At 42.1% G+C, this 18268-nt stretch overlaps 1 protein-coding gene across 1 annotated transcript in view; it reads left to right on the plus strand.

Moving 5' to 3' along the window:
- Nucleotides 1–5683: 5683 nt before the first annotated feature.
- LOC126471015 (tachykinin-like peptides receptor 86C) overlaps nt 5684–18268 on the plus strand; it is a 130662-nt gene continuing 118077 nt past the window's right edge. The window contains exon 1 of the mRNA XM_050099075.1: nt 5684–5885. Within this exon, the coding sequence (XP_049955032.1) occupies nt 5684–5885 (202 nt within the window). The remainder of the gene's footprint in view (nt 5886–18268) is intronic.

Below are 18268 nucleotides of genomic sequence, written 5' to 3' on the forward strand. Positions count from 1 at the left end.
GACTGAAAGATACACAATGTCAAAATTTTAGCTGCTAAGACGCAATGTTTAATATTGCGAAATTCATAGCTCGCCAGGCTGTTGGAGAAATGTACACTTCCACCCTAGCTGTAGAAGACAGCGCATGCACCACATGGTAGGCACATATGCTTGGTTGACGGCATATCGGTAAACAGATATCCGGACACAAAGTGATCATCGTTTCTAAAGCTAATTTCAGTTTCCGTTCATACTTTGTCTGACGCAGTTGTTCCTGTCTAAATTCGTTCGAATTTTGCAACTCATTTAACATCGATAATAATTAGCAGTAGTCTTTGCGGTGTTGCTAAATGTTAACAATGGAGATATAGTTGATATTTTATTTTTATTTATTTGTTTTGTTTGTTTCTTCGTATGTGCTTGCTAATAGCATCTGTCTTTGTGCAGGTAGCAGAGTTTCATAGTAATGTGGAATCTAATCCCAACTTTGCAAAGATGAAATATGAAGAACATGATATGCAGTCGAAATTACATACTTCTCCTGAAGACCTACATATGCCTTATTTATTAGTTAATTTCTTGGACATTCGTTAGAATGATGTCGATGTTTCCATTAGAAAATGCGGTGACATTAGAAGAAGCAGGAAACAGCTCTGACGGTTCCATGATTTGTGGTTCGAACTACAATTGTTCTGCTAATTAAGGTCCAGAACAAAAACACAGTACCTTCGTAGCCCAAACATATTCAGTAATTGCTGTAAGTGGCAGAGAAAAGGATGCAAATTTTCTGGTTAAACGAAGGAGAGAGATATCATTAAAAGACTATACTATAGAGGAATTAGTAGCTGATGTGAAGATGAAGCTTCTTGCTATGTATCTAGCCAGTCATTCATGTTTCCTGCAAAAACGGAGTGCAAACTGCACTTTATGATTTCGAACAAAAAAAGCTAGAGTCGCTTGTGCAGTTAATGAATGCTACGACACATTCGCAGACAACAATGCCAGTGGTAAGTATCAGTGGTTTACTGTCTTCGCAGCTTTATATCTCTCTACAGGAACGTGAAGGCAAATTAGGACCAAAAATTGTTTAGTGACAAAATCTTGTATTCCATGTAGTAAAATCTGGAAAGTGGGAAAGAATAATTTTCATTATTACATCCGAAACGTCTTCTGACCAGTCGCAGAAAAAAATTCACTGCTTTTATTGGACTCTTGGCCTGGACATAATGACACCCCTGTTTTTTGCAGAGTGATGAAAAGATTCAGATTCCACCTGGAACTAATAGTGTGAATGAGCCGTTCTATAGAGAAGTTTTTTCGACAGTGTAAAGAACTTTTTAAAAACTGTCGGACAATATAATTTCCGACAGCTCTTTGTCATTTCAGGTTCATCAGTGGAACAGTATTCTTAAACTTCAGTCGTTTGTGCATTGTCAGTTTGCAGCACTATGTTTTACGAATTAGGCCAAGTATGCCTGGTACGCAGCACCCTATGCAGAACAAGGCCACGACCATTTCTTACTCCATCACATCTCTGTCTAAATAAAACTGATAATTACTGTCACGTGCCTGAATGCTCTCATTTTTCTTTTTTTAGGTGTGCCTGGTGTATGGGAAGTGTTGGTTTTCGTCATCCAATAGAGACTTCGCATTTTTGTAGCAACTGTAGGAATAAACAAAGAACTATTTCACTGGTAGTAAAATACACATTATTAAAATTATCATATAAACTGTGCTAACGCAATTATTATAACGTATTTAAGGGCAACAGATTCAAGTCCCGATTTATGGAAGTCGTCTTTAATGTCACATCACACATTGGCCTTGCTTTTCTCTCCCGTGATAGTCACTTTTGTAACAATTACATCTGAAACAGTGTGATTGACGATATGAACTGCAAGTTATTCAAAACTTCATGATTTGAGACATATTTTGGTGTGGTTTAACTGCTTAAAATTCACGTGTGTGCACTTTAGACTTCACGCTACGCAGCGCTACGTTCGCTTGTCACGCCTGCGACTGCTTATTTGCCGATTTGCTCGCTTATCAGGAAGATTTGTAGAAACCGTTACTATAAGCGGTTCGTCGTGCGGCAACAATAAGTAACATGTACACTTAAAAAATAATTGCAGTGCGCCTTAGAAGATAACATTTTGATAGTGCATTCATTTCGGTATATTCTTCCTGTGTGAAAAATTTCAAGTTAGGTGTCGACATGTCAGGTTGGACCATGCAGCTGTACTTTTAGTACCATTGCACGCAACAACCTGACGGTCATACAGCCGAACGTCTCCTCTCGACCATGCCCTCGATGCAGCTACTAGTCGGCTGCTAGACATCATGTGGCCTCTCTCATCTGCTTGAGGCTGGGACACTGTATTAAACCGCCCACCTATACAGGTTGAAAATCACCGCATCTGGCCACTGTGATCAGGACCCATTGGCGGTGGCGGATCTGAACCACGTCATATTGGCATCTACCAAGTACTTGGCCGCACAAGCGATCCTATACAAGAAATTGGTTGCGAGAGGCTATCCCTTCCCCACAAGTGTAACTGCTTTGATTCAGCGGTTCGATATAGCGTATTTGCTGACGAACTATTTAAAAGACGGCGGTATCCAGCTTTGACCTCTAAGTTGCTGTAAATCGTGTCCTCTCATGGAACCAGCCCAGTTCAAAAACTGGAACATCTGTTTGTAGTGGTAAGTTCCTATGGGACCAAACTGCTGAAGTCATCGGTCCCTAGGCTTACACACTACTTAATCTAACTTAAACTGACTTACGCTATGGACAACACACACACCCATGCCCGAGGAAGGACTTGAACCTCCGACGGGGGCAGCCGCGCGAACCGTGGCAAGGCGCCCTAGATCGCATGGCTGCCCCGTGGGGCGACATTTGTTTGTGTTTTTACTTTGCATTAAGAACTTATCTTAGTAAATGACGCTCTTTCCCAGCTTTCAGTTATAAGTTGCTGTGGATGTATTCTCTGGAACCGCCTCATTTACATACCTAGGACGTAATTTTGTGTTTTTAATTTGTATTATAACTCATCTCTGAACTTTACGACGCTCTTATTGTTGTTGTACTGTGAGAATTGGACTAATGTTAACTGGACACTGTTGTAACTGCTGCTGACCGTATGCTGCCCATCCTCTTGCGTTTTTATTTTACATTTAGGACTCACGTTTTCACTCGAATTCTTTTTATTGTGCTACGATGAAAATTGCAATTATGTTAACATGTCACTTTTGTAACTACCGTTAGCTGTATAGTCTTTGCTACCCAAAGCTAAAAACAAACAAATAAATAGAAATGCATGGATGAGTCTACGTAGCGATTTTTTGTGGTCAAAAGAGTTTTGAGAAAGAGTTTTCCGATCAAAAACACACGAACTATGCACATCATCAGGGTGGCGCAGTTACAAAAACCTGAGTATTCTGGAGTGAAACATATTTACAATTTTGGTTTGCTTTCTAGATCTAAAACAGTTCGTTACAAATGCTCTTGACAAGTGATTTTTACTTAAATCTCTTTCCCTCTTTCTTCTTCATTTCAGCTTACACACTTTAAATCAATAAAACTAAACGAGTATGGCGGTAGTTACAAAGACAAAACAAGTATAAAGCAACGGCGGTCTCTACGGTCAAACAGGTGAAGAATTATATGAGAAATTTTCTTAAGGTACTAACTGTGGCATGAAAACCTCAACGCATCTACTAGTGAAAACATGAAAGACTCATCCACCGAGACGCTAAAATCAGAAATCATTAACAACAACTTTTAATCAGTGCTGCAAATGAGAGCTTAAATTCGTTAAACGATTCTACTATCCCTTCTTGCTAGAGAAACTTCATAATTACAAATGAGAAACACAAAACTGTCGGTATTCTAGAGTACTAATTCAATTCGTTAGTTGGTTTTTGGCTTACGAGGTCATCATCAAATCTTAACAGACTATCATCATTTAATGTTAATGTTTTTCTCATTTGTTCCCTTTATATTTATTTACTGTTAAACACTTTCTATTATGTTACTACTGCACTGTCAAATATGATGTTTACAGGCTGATCATAATGAAACTTTCGCTATTTGAGTCAGTGTAGACGGAAAACTATTTACCATATTGGTACCCCACTTTATAGGAATGTCGCTTAGACTGTCCGCTGCAGCCTTTGCGTTGCCAGTTGGTGTCATGATTTGCCGTTAGGAGCCGGTTCAAGTACGGGGGCGTAGCTTTGAAACACAAGCATCAGCGTGCATTACAGTTGCAGACAGTCAACACGGTGAGTAGAACATTACTCGTAGAGCTGTTTTATCAAAACAACAGTAATAGTGCTGATTCTCTTGGCGAGTATCGACGCATTAAAGCAATACGTAGAGGACCTCTTTCCGCACCAGGGATGAAGAACGTGATTTGGAGGTTCTCATTAACTGGTGATTTGGGAATTGCTCCTGGAAGAAGCTGACGGCCAATGGCGAAACCAATTTTTGAAAAAGTTACTGTTCCCATGGCTGAAAATGTTGGACGCAATGTGCGATTTTCAAGCACTGCACGTGCTGAGTCACGACAGTTGAACATTCCAGGATCCACCGTTTGAACAGTGCTGGGAAAATTGTGAAATGGTATCTCCAATGTAGTTTCAAGCTGTCGTCACACGGAGCAACGTTTGTAACACGGAATGTAAACACTGTACGCAGTTAGCAAATGTAATCCTCTTATAGGGAAATTAAAATGTTTCCTTAAATGCTTTATTCGTTATTTCTCTTCCGCATGTCCTTATAAATATTTCCACAAAGTTTCATTGTCCTACGGTCACTCGGTTGTCATGGAGGACCTCTCAAGTAGCGAAAGTTTAATTTTAACCGCCCTGTGCTTTCTGTTTCCACTTCACTCTCGTTTGTGTAATACCTTTTTCACTGTTGTTCACCAGTATTATATACCTTTTGACGACGACAGTCAGCTAGTCTGATGATGACCTTGTAAGATGAAAACCGGTGAACGAAATACTGCGAACATACACAATCGTGTGATTTTCTACGATAATGATCGAAGCAGACGAAATGAATTAAAATTTGTGCTGCGGCTGGGAGTCGAACCCTGGTCTTCTTGCTTGCTACATGTAAATGCTAACCATTACACCACAGCAATACGATTGTTATTACTGCTGCACATCATTTTTCCCTTATGCATTGTCACTGCTGCCAGGGCTCTCCAATATTGGCAAACACTCTAGCATTGGACGTAAGCAGAGGTCCTTGTACCATTGCTGGTGTAATGACGCCGGCACGGTAGCTAAGCGTGCTCGGTCAGCGGGTTAGCTGCCCTCTGCAACAAAAAAACTGAGTGAATGTATCAACGAAGAACGTAAACGGACGTCATAGGACGTCCGCCCCGACCAAATGGAAGAAAATTTAACGAACAAAATGAGATCAACAACAAAAAAATGGTTAGTACTTCTGTCTAATAAGCAAGACGACCCGGGTTCGAGTCTCGGCTGCAACACAAATTTTAATTCATTTCGTCTGCTTAGACTATTATCGTAGATAATAAAAACAGGTTTAAATGTCTCAGGGAACCATTTAATTATAAAATCATGTGCTTTTCATTTTAATAGGTTCTTACGACCATTTTGTTTCCAGGTGGTCCGTGTGATGTTAATGACCCGTTGACAATGCATCAGATGTGAGGCGCTAGCTACAATGGATGAGTACGACGAGTGGCTGAACTGCTCGTGGAAGGCGGGCTACAAGTCGAACTCGAGCGCGCCGGTCTGCCCGTGGCTGGCGCAGTCGCGGCCGTACCAGCTGCACTGGGCGCTCAAACTCGCCTGGAGCCTGCTGTACGGCACTATGCTACTCGTCGCTGCCGCCGGCAATGCCACCGTCATCTGGATCGTGCTCGGTGAGTTGAGTAGCTGAAGTGTTAATTCTAGTTTTCTGGCAATCGTACGACTGAAATGTGTTTGTTACATCTTATACGCAGGCGACTATTAAACTGAACTGTGTGTCTAAATTTACCTGTGCACTGCGTCCTATGTGCGGTGGAAACTATATTTAATATTTTTTCTGAAATTATATATCGCTCAAGTTACACAGTTTATGCTTTCACTTGTAGCCAGATTGTGGTCTCCCATCGATTTCTTCGGTCCGCCAGTGTGTCTGCCTACTATGCGGAGGACCTGGGCTCGATTTACTGTAATGCCAGGGATTTTCGCTGTCGAGAAAACGGGTACAGGGTCCACTCAGATTTGTGATATCAATTGAGGAGTTACTTGAGTGAGAAGTGGTGTCTCCAAGATCAAGAATGCTGATAAGGGTCAGGAGAGAAGTACACTGACTCCACACTCCTCTATCCCACATCCACTGACACCACTGGCAGAGGATGACACGGCAGTCGGCCGGCTCAGACTGTCCATCAGGCCAGAACGCGGTGCTTTGCTTTTGCATCAATTTCTCTCAATCCAGTATCATTCATCTCGCTTAGTTTCTTTTAACTATTTCACGGTGCGAATATTTCAGTTATTTGTTTACATCATCTGACATTGTTCAAGACTTCTTCCAACACTCAAAAACTTCGTTCTCTATGTGCTACTAATTAATGGCTGTACTACTCATATGGCCCTGAAATCTTCGAACTGCTCAAAATTCACATTGTTGACACTTCTTCTTCACAAAATCACGTCCACGAATATGGAATCACGAAAACGGCTCAAATAATTCTCAGATGTAATTTAAAACCCACTATACCTCAAAATTAAACTTTTTTCCGCGCTTCTGGGCCACAGCCCGACAGTCAGCCTTCACCGCTGGCCACCGACTGACTCACTCCGATGTCTCGAAAGCACTCTCAGTCTTCCTGGGATTCTCAGACTAAATTCCAGAACCTTCTACAATATCAGTGATACCACAGCCACGGTAAATTGACCGAAATTTAGATCTTTCTACATCTACATGATTACTCTGCAATTCACAATGAAGTGCCTGGGATAGAGTTCATAGAAACACCTTCAAGCTATTTCTCTACAGTTCCAATCTCGAAAGGTGTGCGCGAAAAACGAGCACTTAAATCAAATGTACGAGCTCTGATTTTTTTTTAAAATTTTGTTATGATGATCATTATTCCCTAAGTAGATGTGCGACAAGGGAATATTTTCGCAGTCGGAGGAGAAAGTTGGTAATCGAAATTTCACGAGAAGATCCTGCCGTAACGGAAAACGCCTTCGTTTTAATTACTGTCATCCCAGTTCACTTATAATGTCCACGGGACTCTCTCCCCTATAGCTAACCTCAGTCCGAGCAGGCCTCGGAAGGCCAAACGGTACCGTCCGACCGCCGAACCATCCTCAGCCGATAGGCATCGCTGGATTGGGTATGGAGGGGTATGTGGTCAGTTTACATCTCTTTCGGGAACTGTCAGTTTTCGTGACCTGAGACTTGTTAAGCAAGTAGCTTCTCCATTGACCTAACAAGGACTGGGCGCAGCCCACTTGCAAACAACACTGGGCAGACTCGGACGGTCATCCAGTACAAGACTCGGACAGTCACCCAGCCAAGTGCTACCCAAGCCCAACATTGCTTAACTTCGATGATCTGACGGGAACCGGTGGTCCTACTGCGGCAAGGCCGTTGACTCTTTCTCCCCTATTTCTCGATAATACAAAACGAGCTGAACCTTCTTTCATTTTTTTCGATGTCCTCCGTCAGTTCCATCTGATGCGGATCCCGCACCACACAGCATTACTCTATAAGAGTACGTACAAGCTGGCAAGCTGGGTGTAGTGTGTCGCTTTAGTACACCTGTTGCACTTTATAAGTGTTCTCCTAATAAATCGCAGTCTTTGGTTTGCTTTACTCACAACATTATCTATGTGATCGTTATTATTTTCGTTATTCGTAATTGTAATCACTAAGTACTTAGTTGAATTTGCAGTCTTTGGATTTCTGTTATTTATCATGTAACCGAAAATTAGCGGATTTCATTTAGTACACATGTGGGTGCCTTCACTCTTTTCATTATTTAGAGCCACCTACCACTTTTCTCACCATACTGATATCTTGCCTAAATCGTTTTACAGGAGTTTTTGGTCATCTGATGACTTTACAAGACGGCAAATGACATCATCATCTGCAAACAATGTGAGAGGGCTGATCAGATTGTCGGTTATGTATTTCAGGAAGAGCAGAGTGCCTACAACACTTCCTTGGGGAGCGCCAGATATTACTTCTGTTTAACTCGATAAATTTCCGTCAGTTACTACGGAATGTGACCTTTCTGACAGGAACTCACTAATCCAGTCGAACAACTAAGGTTATACCCCATAATTACGCAATTTGATCAGAAGACGCTTGTGAGGAACGGTGTCAAAAGCCGTCTGCAAATCTAAAACTACGGAATCAGTTTAATATCCCCTGTCGATACCACTCATTACTTCGTGGGACGGGTTCGATTCCCGGCGGGGTCAGGGATTTTCTCTGCCTCGTGATGATTGGGTGTTGTGTGATGTCCTTAGGTTAGTTAGGTTTAAGTAGTTCTAAGTTCTAGGGGACTGATGACCATAGATGTTAAGTCCCATAGTGCTCAGAACCATTTGAACCATTTTTGAACTTCGTGGGAATAAAGAGCTAGGTGTATCTAACAAGAACGATATTTTATGAATCTGTGCTGACCATTTGTCAATAAATCATTTTCTTGAAGTGATTCATAAAGATCGAACACAGTATATGTTCTAAAACTCTACTGCAAATCGACTTTAGTGATATGCGTCTGTAATTCAGGGGATTATTCCGATTTCCTTTCTTGGGTGTTGGTGTGACTTTGACAAGGGTATCGATACCGACACCCTTAAAAGGACAGGGTGGCCAAAATAATACTGTCCCCAAGTATTTTGCACGTTTAGAGATAAATGAATCTTAACAGAAAATAAAAACGAGCCTGAACACCAAAAATATCGCTCAGGTGGATGACGGTCTGCAGAAAGCTCTGATAAAATCGAAGTTACCTAGTACTGATTCTGACTGGGACTGAATTGAGCTTTGAGTTGTGAGTCGAGCCAAGTGTTTCTGCTGGCGCCGAAACAATGGTGGAGTTATCACATTTAACAGACGTCATGGCAAAACGAGTGGACGATAGGTAATTACATCGGTTTTGTGTTAAGTGATACGTCGAAACAAGATTGAAAGTGTTATTCGTGTTTGTGCATTCGGGGTGCAACGTAACTAATATACTGTGCCAATCCAAAAGGTTTCGAGACTAGATTAATAACAAAGAGAGAACAGCCGAGATGGTCGTTTTAATACTGCACATATTCTACATAGTCTTCCACCACTTGAGTACAATGCACAGAACGTTCATAGAATCGTGTGAAACTGAGATAAAAGTTCTTCTTTGGGATTTTATCAAACTCTCGCATTACATTGAATGTCAGTTCGCCGTCAAGGCCTTGACCTTTCCTGTGAATTTCTTCAATTTTGCCGTTTTGTTGGTAGTTCGTATTGGTAACACCAAATCTCGTTACCCTTAATGACTTTTTTCCAGGGTTTTGCATTTCAATCAAGTCGCGGTAGGCGTTCACGTGTTGTTCTTTTTGTTCGGAAATCAAGGTGTGTTGGACAAGCTCTGCACTGTTTTCTCTTCTTCAAAACACTGTGAAGAATGTCTTGAACCCTTGATTCAGAGATGTTGCTCCATTACGATTTGCGACACAACAACGTTGACACACTATGGTTGCACGTCCACTACCTGCTCACAACTGACTAATCGAGTTCAAATCTGTTGCTCACAGATGTTAGTTCAAGCTGCCAACGTAGCTACTCCGCTGTAGTCGTTTATGCACCAAGAAGAAAATCAGTCTCGGAAATTTGTGGACGGTCGGTGTATACCGGGTGAAATTTAATGTAGAGAGAAACAGTATGTACCTGACGACCCGTAACAATCGATTGCACCGTGGATATGAATCGAAACGACGAGATTAATGCCAGACTGTGTATTTGTTCTAAAGGGACTTCAATATTGTTCAGTGACTGCTTATAAGAGTCTTTTGCTGTCGAGCATTACGCAGTGTCGACACTGCGGCAGAGAGTTGTTCACAGAATTATACATAATCGCTTTTAATAACTATAACCTTCTACTAAAGCATGGACAGACAGAAACATTAACTACGCTTATTACAACAGTATACCAGTCTGGATAGGTCAGGAGTCCACTACACGCAACAAGCGGCTACACGGGTAGCAGGGGTTGTGTGGCGTGGGCTGGGCGGTTTTTTAGGTTAGATGGCCTTGGGCAAGTACAGAAAGGGCAACAGCCTCAACGGGTGCGGGGCAAAGTCAGGACATGCGGGGACCAAGCAGCAATCGGTATTGTAATTGTCAACTGTCGAAGCTGCGTTGGCAAAGTACCGTAACTTCAAGCGCTGATAGAAAGCACCGAAATCGTTATAGGTACAGAAAGCTGGCTTAAGCCAGAGATAAATTCTGCCGAAATTTTTACAAAGGTACAGACGGTGTTTAGAAAGGATAGATTGCATGCAACCGGTGGTGGAGTGTTCGTCGCTGTTAGTAGTAGTTTATCCTGTAGTGAAGTAGAAGTGGATAGTTCCTGTGAATTATTATGGGTGGAGGTTACACTAAACAACCGAACTAGGTTAATAATTGGCTCCTTTTACCGACCTCCCGACTCAGCAGCATTAGTGGCAGAACAACTGAGAGAAAATTTGGAATACATTTCACATAAATTTTCTCAGCATGTTATAGTCTTAGGTGGAGATTTCAATTTACCAGATATAGACTGGGACACTCAGATGTTTAGGACGGGTGGTAGGGACAGAGCATCGAGTGACATTATACTGAGTGCACTATCCGAAAATTACCTCGAGCAATTAAACAGAGAACCGACTCGTGGAGATAACATCTTGGACCTACTGATAACAAACAGACCCGAACTTTTCGACTCTGTATGTACAGAACAGGGAATCAGTGATCATAAGGCCGTTGCAGCATCCCTGAATATGGAAGTTAATAGGAATATAAAAAAAGGGAGGAAGGTTTAGCTGTTTAGCAAGAGTAATAGAAGGCAGATTTCAGACTACCTAACAGATCAAAACGAAAATTTCTGTTCCGACACTGACAATGTTGAGTGTTTATGGAAAAAGTTCAAGGCAATCGTAAAATGCGTTTTAGACAGGTACGTGCCGAGTAAAACTGTGAGGGACGGGAAAAATCCACCGTGGTACAACAACAAAGTTAGGAAACTACTGCGAAAGCAAAGAGAGCTCCACTCCAAGTTTAAACGCAGCCAAAACCTCTCAGACAAACAGAAGCTAAACGATGTCAAAGTTAGCGTAAGGAGGGCTATGCGTGAAGCGTTCATTGAATTCGAAAGTAAAATTCTATGTACAGACTTGACAGAAAATCCTAGGAAGTTCTGGTCTTACGTTAAATCAGTAAGTGGCTCGAAACAGCATATCCAGACACTACGGGATGATGATGGCATTGAAACAGAGGATGACACGCGTAAAGCTGAAATACTAAACACCTTTTTCCAAAGCTGTTTCACAGAGGAAGACCGCACTGCAGTTCCTTCTCTAAATCCTCGCACAAACGAAAAAATGGCTGACATCGAAATAAGTGTCCAAGGAATAGAAAAGCAACTGGAATCACTCAATAGAGGAAAGTCCACTGGACCTGACGGGATACCAATTCGATTCTACACAGAGTACGCGAAAGAACTTGCCCCCCTTCTAACAGCCGTGTACCGCAAGTCTCTAGAGGAACGGAGGGTTCCAAATGATTGGAAAAGAGCACAGATAGTCCCAGTCTTCAAGAAGGGTCGTCGAGCAGATGCGCAAAACTATAGACCTATATCTCTTACGTCGATCTCTTGTAGAATTTTAGAACATGTTTTTTGCTCGCGTATCATGTCATTTCTGGAAACCCAGAATCTACTATGTAGGAATCAACATGGATTCCGGAAACAGCGATCGTGTGAGACCCAACTCGCCTTATTTGTTCATGAGACCCAGAAAATATTAGATACAGGCTCCCAGGTAGATGCTATTTTTCTTGACTTCCGGAAGGCGTTCGATACAGTTCCGCACTGTCGCCTGATAAACAAAGTAAGAGCCTACGGAATATCAGACCAGCTGTGTGGCTGGATTGAAGAGTTTTTAGCAAACAGAACACAGCATGTTGTTATCAATGGAGAGACGTCTACAGACGTTAAAGTAACCTCTGGCGTGCCACAGGGGAGTGTTATGGGACCATTGCTTTTCACAATATATATAAATGACCTAGTAGATAGTGTCGGAAGTTCCATGCGGCTTTTCGCGGATGATGCTGTAGTATACAGAGAAGTTGCTGCATTAGAAAATTGTAGCGAAATACAGGAAGATCTGCAGCGGATAGGCACTTGGTGCAGGGAGTGGCAACTGACCCTTAACATAGGCAAATGTAATGTATTGCGAATACATAGAAAGAAGGATCCTTTATTGTATGATTATATGATAGCGGGACAAACACTGGTAGCAGTTACTTCTGTAAAATATCTGGGAGTGTGCGTACGGAACGATTTGAAGTGGAATGATCATATAAAATTAATTGTTGGTAAGGCGGGTACCAGGTTGAGATTCAATGGGAGAGTGCTTAGAAAATGTAGTCCATCAACAAAGGAGGTGGCTTACAAAACACTCGTTCGACCTATACTTGAGTATTGCTCATCAGTGTGGGATCCGTACCAGGTCGGGTTGACGGAGGAGATAGAGAAGATCCAAAGAAGAGCGGCGCGTTTTGTCACCGGGTTATTTGGTAACCGTGATAGCGTTACGGAGATGTTTAATAAACTCAAGTGGCAGACTCTGCAAGAGAGGCGCTCTGCATCGCGGTGTAGCTTGCTCGCCAGGTTTCGAGAGGGTGCGTTTCTGGATGAGGTATCGAATATATTGCTTCCCCCTACTTATACCTCCCGAGGAGATCACGAATGTAAAATTAGAGAGATTAGAGCGCGCACGGAGGCTTTCAGACAGTCGTTCTTCCCGCGAACCATACGCGACTGGAACAGGAAAGGGAGGTAATGACAGTGGCACGTAAAGTGCCCTCCGCCACACACCGTTGGGTGGCTTGCGGAGTATCAATGTAGATGTAGATGTAGATGCCTTTATATTGTGGCTCATAACTTTACTTCAGACGTGTGCTCAATTCTAGAGAATATTCGTCAGTATCACTGCACCATATAACCACAGTGACTGGGAAGAACAGTACGAACGATATTTGTGGGTGAATAGACGTCACATGCCCGAACTAAGTGAAATTAGCAACTGGTAGTATCATTTTCATCGTGATGATTACCAGATAGACAGGGCAGCATGTCTGAAGGAACGGTCACTACTACGATCTGGAGCTGTATAAAATAAAAAAAAAGTTTATTCGCAGTTGTGAATATGATAGACTTCAGATGCCCAAGTTATTCAGACATGCATGCACGTCATTGCTGTACAACGTAAAACACAGGACACTGCAAAATAGTATTTCATGCCCAGACAGGCCGCGACAATAATAAGTAATTCGCGTGGCTAACCCCCCCCCCCCCCCCCCCTCCCACCCCGTCGGAGGTTCGAGTCCCTCTCGGGAATGTGTGTATGTGTGTTGTCCTTAGGTTAAGTTAGTTTAAGTTATATTAAGTAATGTGTAAGCCTAGGGACCGATGACATCAGCAGTTTGGTCCAATAGGACCTTACCACAAATTTCCAAAATAATAAGTAAGTATCTCACTGTGCGAGAGTGACAGCAACTGTGCGAGTGCAGGACGTGGACATAAAGTGACTTACAGGGGTTTGGGTCGGTCCGAGGTGCTGCACGGATAGGCGAAGTGATTAAAGCGACCGCTCACGTAAAGCACGAAATCCTTATTCGAGTCCTGGTCCGGCACGAACTTTCATAAGTCATCAACAAATTGTGCAGCTGAAGTGTAATCGTATTTGTAATTGTGAATACATTTCTTCTATGATAGTCCGCTTACAGCAGGGTCGATCATAGCGTGCCAAACTGCACGCCAGCATGATGTGCAGGCCATGTGTGGGTACTATTGTGGAATTTATGAAGGAAAAAGAAGTGCAGAACGAAAATTAGAACATACGAAATGAATTGCAGACCTCGCATTTTAATTGGAGTTGGCTGCCCACTGCCAACAATAAGACATTTCAAGGTGAGAAACAAATTGTTTATGATTTGAGGCAGCTGCATTTAAAAAGAAAAATCACATTTTGGAAGGGACAAATTCTAAGAAAAACGCCATACATATCCCAAAACCCCTGGCACTAAAGGAACGTGATATCTGACGAATTCGTTGTGGCATTGAAAGAATTACGAAGATATTTTTCCAAACTTTTGAGAACACTGCCCACCTTACATCTGTTTTCGAACCGTTTTCGACAGCGTTTGCCTTTCCAGTTCAAAGCGCCCCTGCACACTTGCAGATGTAACTGACTGATCTGCAACGTAATTCCCGTTTAACAGATATTTTCTTTTACATTAAAACTGTATAGAAGGTCTACGTTGTTTTTCTTCGGAAGAGTGACCACATCTTCTTAATGAGGTTGCGAACATGACAAAATATTTCGGTCAACGTATGTGTGTGAAAGTCCTTTTTCCGATTATGAAATTAAATGACTTAGGGTTACATAGCAATCTGAGTGTGAAAATCTGTGAAATTGTCTGCATCTGTCCATATGCCGACTGTTTGCGCCAGATAAGAATTATATGATGTCGTCAGTGAAAGTGGTGAAGAATTGCAGGACCTATAGAATGAAATGAACAATCTAATCAGAACAGCTGTGGATTGGGAGAAAACTGAAGAAAGACTGGAGTAATAAGGAGTAGAGTTTGTGAGCCGGTGTGTGGGTGTGGGGAGGGAGGGTGACAGGCGAGAGAGGGAGAGGGGGTTATATTTATGAACGTCATCTTCGTTCTAGTCCACTTCAAAATTTAGATTTTCTTTGTTTCATAAGAAATTATGTTTCTTTTGTCTGTAAAATGGCCCAGTTCACAATAAGGTCTCCGTTCCAAATTGATTTTATGTTACTGTTTTCGGGTAGATATCACTTCAGTGACTGTCACACCACATCACTCTAGCCGACGTAGGTAAGGTAGAGCCATCGATGATTGTTTAGATCTTCGCTCAGTTAGTTTAGGGACCCATTGATCCACCGAGCCACACTCCTAACCTAACACGCACCGATATCATCTTACCTTCACGATCTGCTGCTGCTTCAAATCCTATTTTTTCATTTGATCAGTCTATCTTTCCTCATTAAAAGTAACACTTTCAGTGTAGGTCTTTTACTACACTACGCAGAATGATTCTTCTGCGCCATCATCTTTATCGATAGCTGGTGTCATAGCGAAACACAATCTGCTACGAATAACCTCCAGATCGGTGCCATTTATTTATGGCTAGCGTTGGTTTGGTCATATCGTGGATTTTTGGGGTTAATTCCTAGTAAGTTTCTAAACTTAATCAGTCTCGTGACCTGTCTCCATTTGCGTAAAATTTTGTACCAGTAAGAACCCATAACCACCCAGGAGAGGCGAGGTGATAAAATAACATTAAGTAAAACTTTTCCGATTTCAGTTTTTCATAAACATACATGTGAAAATTTAAATGAACGCCTTCATTACAGTGTTTCGTTCTGACAGATCCGATTAACTTGTCAGCCCCAACACACAGTTAACGCTAACGAGATGCGGGGCCTACAGCTTATGGAACACGATCCATGAAATTAGTATCTGCATTATAAACTAGACACTTTCGTTCTTCCCGTGGTGTTTCCGCCGGCGTGACATCACGCCTCAAAATAATTTTCGCTTCTCACTGCTAACAATAATCAGCTGTCAGAGGAGGAACTGTGTTTCTCAATATCATCCGCGAACAAAGAGATATTATTCCACTGTACAGCTGATGACCTCTAGTTCGTTAGCAGACATTTGCAGCGAAACGAAAGGTGCTATTTGTGGTAGCAGACACATTTTAAATACGGTTTTCTCAGTATGCTGGCGACAGGACAGCCCTAAATGAAACTAATCTCCCATTTACAAAAATAAAATTATCAGAAAAATGAAGATTTTATTTTGTTTTCCGCTCCCTATACAGAAAGAAGACGGAAGGAAAATTAGCGTATAACGTCCCGTCAACAACGAAGACACTAGAGATGGGGAACAAGCGGGGATTGAGGAAGAGTGAGAAAGGAAATCAGCTGTGCTCTTTCAAAGGAACCTTCCTGGTATTTGCCTAAAGTGATTTAGAGAAATCATGGAAAACGGATGGCCGAACCACTATTTCAACCTGCTCCCTCTCGAATACATGTCCAGCTGTGACGTTATATGCGGAAAGTCCACTAACAATTATATGAGTCAACTGGTGGCAGGCGAGTTGCCGTAGTGTGGCCAAGCAAGGTGAGTCAGGCTGGTCTCCAGGCAGAGCGGCAGGACGGTCGTGGCAAGGGTTGGCACAGGCCTGGCGCTGGACTGTAGGTAACGACGACTCAGCGGAAATCCCTATGGAGAGGGAACTAATGTGCCATGTCTTTTCAGGAAGAAACATGGTGAAGTGACTGAATATATAAAATGAAAACCTTTACACGGTGAAGCCCGGGGTTATCCTTACTTGAAACGTGTGCCACACAGCGGCTATTACTCGTTCTTGAGTGGGGTTGAGTGCATTCGAAAGGCGGGGCATAACTTTTTTTTTAAGGTTGCTGTTGAAGCGATCATAAAGTGTTCGAAGAGGAGCGCATGTTCGCCGTGGCGATTTGCTTTTCCAATGGTCTTTAGAACGTAAGGCTGCCGTTTTTGAATTCCACCAAGCGACCGGGACCCAAACACGCACCTACTCTTGCAATTTCTCATTGCACGGCGAGGCTAAGTCTTCATGAAGATTTGAAATTTCATGCTTATAAACTGGAAGTGGCACACACAGTTAAGACATGCGATTTTTTTTCACGAAATAATGCATATCAAGCCGTGATCGAAAACCTGCCTCATGACGCCCTCATGTTCTTCAGTGACGAGGCACATTTTCTTTTGTCTGGATGTATGAATAAACAAAACATGCGATATTGGATTGGTACAAAGCCCCGAGAACTTCATTAACAAAAAAAAAAAAAAAAAGGAAAAAACCATGGTTCAAATGGCTTTAAGCACTATTGGACTTAACATCTGAGGTCATCAGTCCCCTAGACTTATAACTACCTAACTAACCTAAGGACATCACACACATCCATGCCCAAGGCAGGATTCGAATCTGCGACCGTAGCAGCAGCGCGGTTCCGGACTGAAGCGCCTAGAACCGCTCAGCACTTCATTAGCAACCAATGCATACACAGTCCGTGACTGTGTGCTGTACATTATCCAAAACTGGCATTATTGGCCTATCGTTTTTCGTTATGTCCTGATGTTTGAGAAATTTTTTCTTCCGGAATTTGAACAAACGGATGTGGGGGATTTCTGGTACCAACAAGACCCCGTCACGGCGTACACGGCATTAACTGACTTTCTTACGCGGACACTTCCCCAACACTCTTCGAGGGGCCATTTTCAGTGGGCAGCACGCTCGCCAGATATAGGCCACTGAGATATTTTCTTATAGGACTATCTTAAATCCTTGGTCCACACGAATCGTCCATGGCCCCTGAAACATAGACAAACATGCTGGACCAAGTGGACCAAAACTTTTAATTTCGACCCTCCAAATGCATTGAGCAGAACGCAGGCCATCTACAAGGTATCATTTTCAAAACCCAATGAAATAAAATGTTCCTCTATATGAAGAAAAGAGAATTAAACTAGTATCTCCAATATTTCCCCAACCATGATTTCATAAAATAAGGAGGATCTCGCGCCGCAACCTGTATATTCACTGGGAATACCAGCAGATATGCTATGTGAAATTTAAAGACAGCGTCTAGTCTGTGATAGTGATAAGAGCTTAGTAAAATTATTACTATCTTTATAAAATTGTTAATAACAATGTTATTAATATCTGAAATTATAATTGTTTACAAAATACATAACTGATGATGCAGAAACACGATTTACGTTATTTAGATTCTCTTGATGCCAACTATAGAATGAACAAGTCTCTATTATTGTAAAGCAAATAGTTATAAAATTTTTACTGTATAACATGGAAAAAGGTGTCTAAACCAAGATTTCTTCAAATGTATACAACTGATCGTCACTGGCTTGAAAGTCTGATTCGCCGGCCGTCGTGGCCGTGTGGTTCTAGGCGCTTCAGTC

This window comes from Schistocerca serialis, chromosome 3, assembly GCF_023864345.2.
Source record: "Schistocerca serialis cubense isolate TAMUIC-IGC-003099 chromosome 3, iqSchSeri2.2, whole genome shotgun sequence".
Classification (NCBI taxonomy): Eukaryota; Metazoa; Arthropoda; class Insecta; order Orthoptera; family Acrididae; genus Schistocerca; species Schistocerca serialis.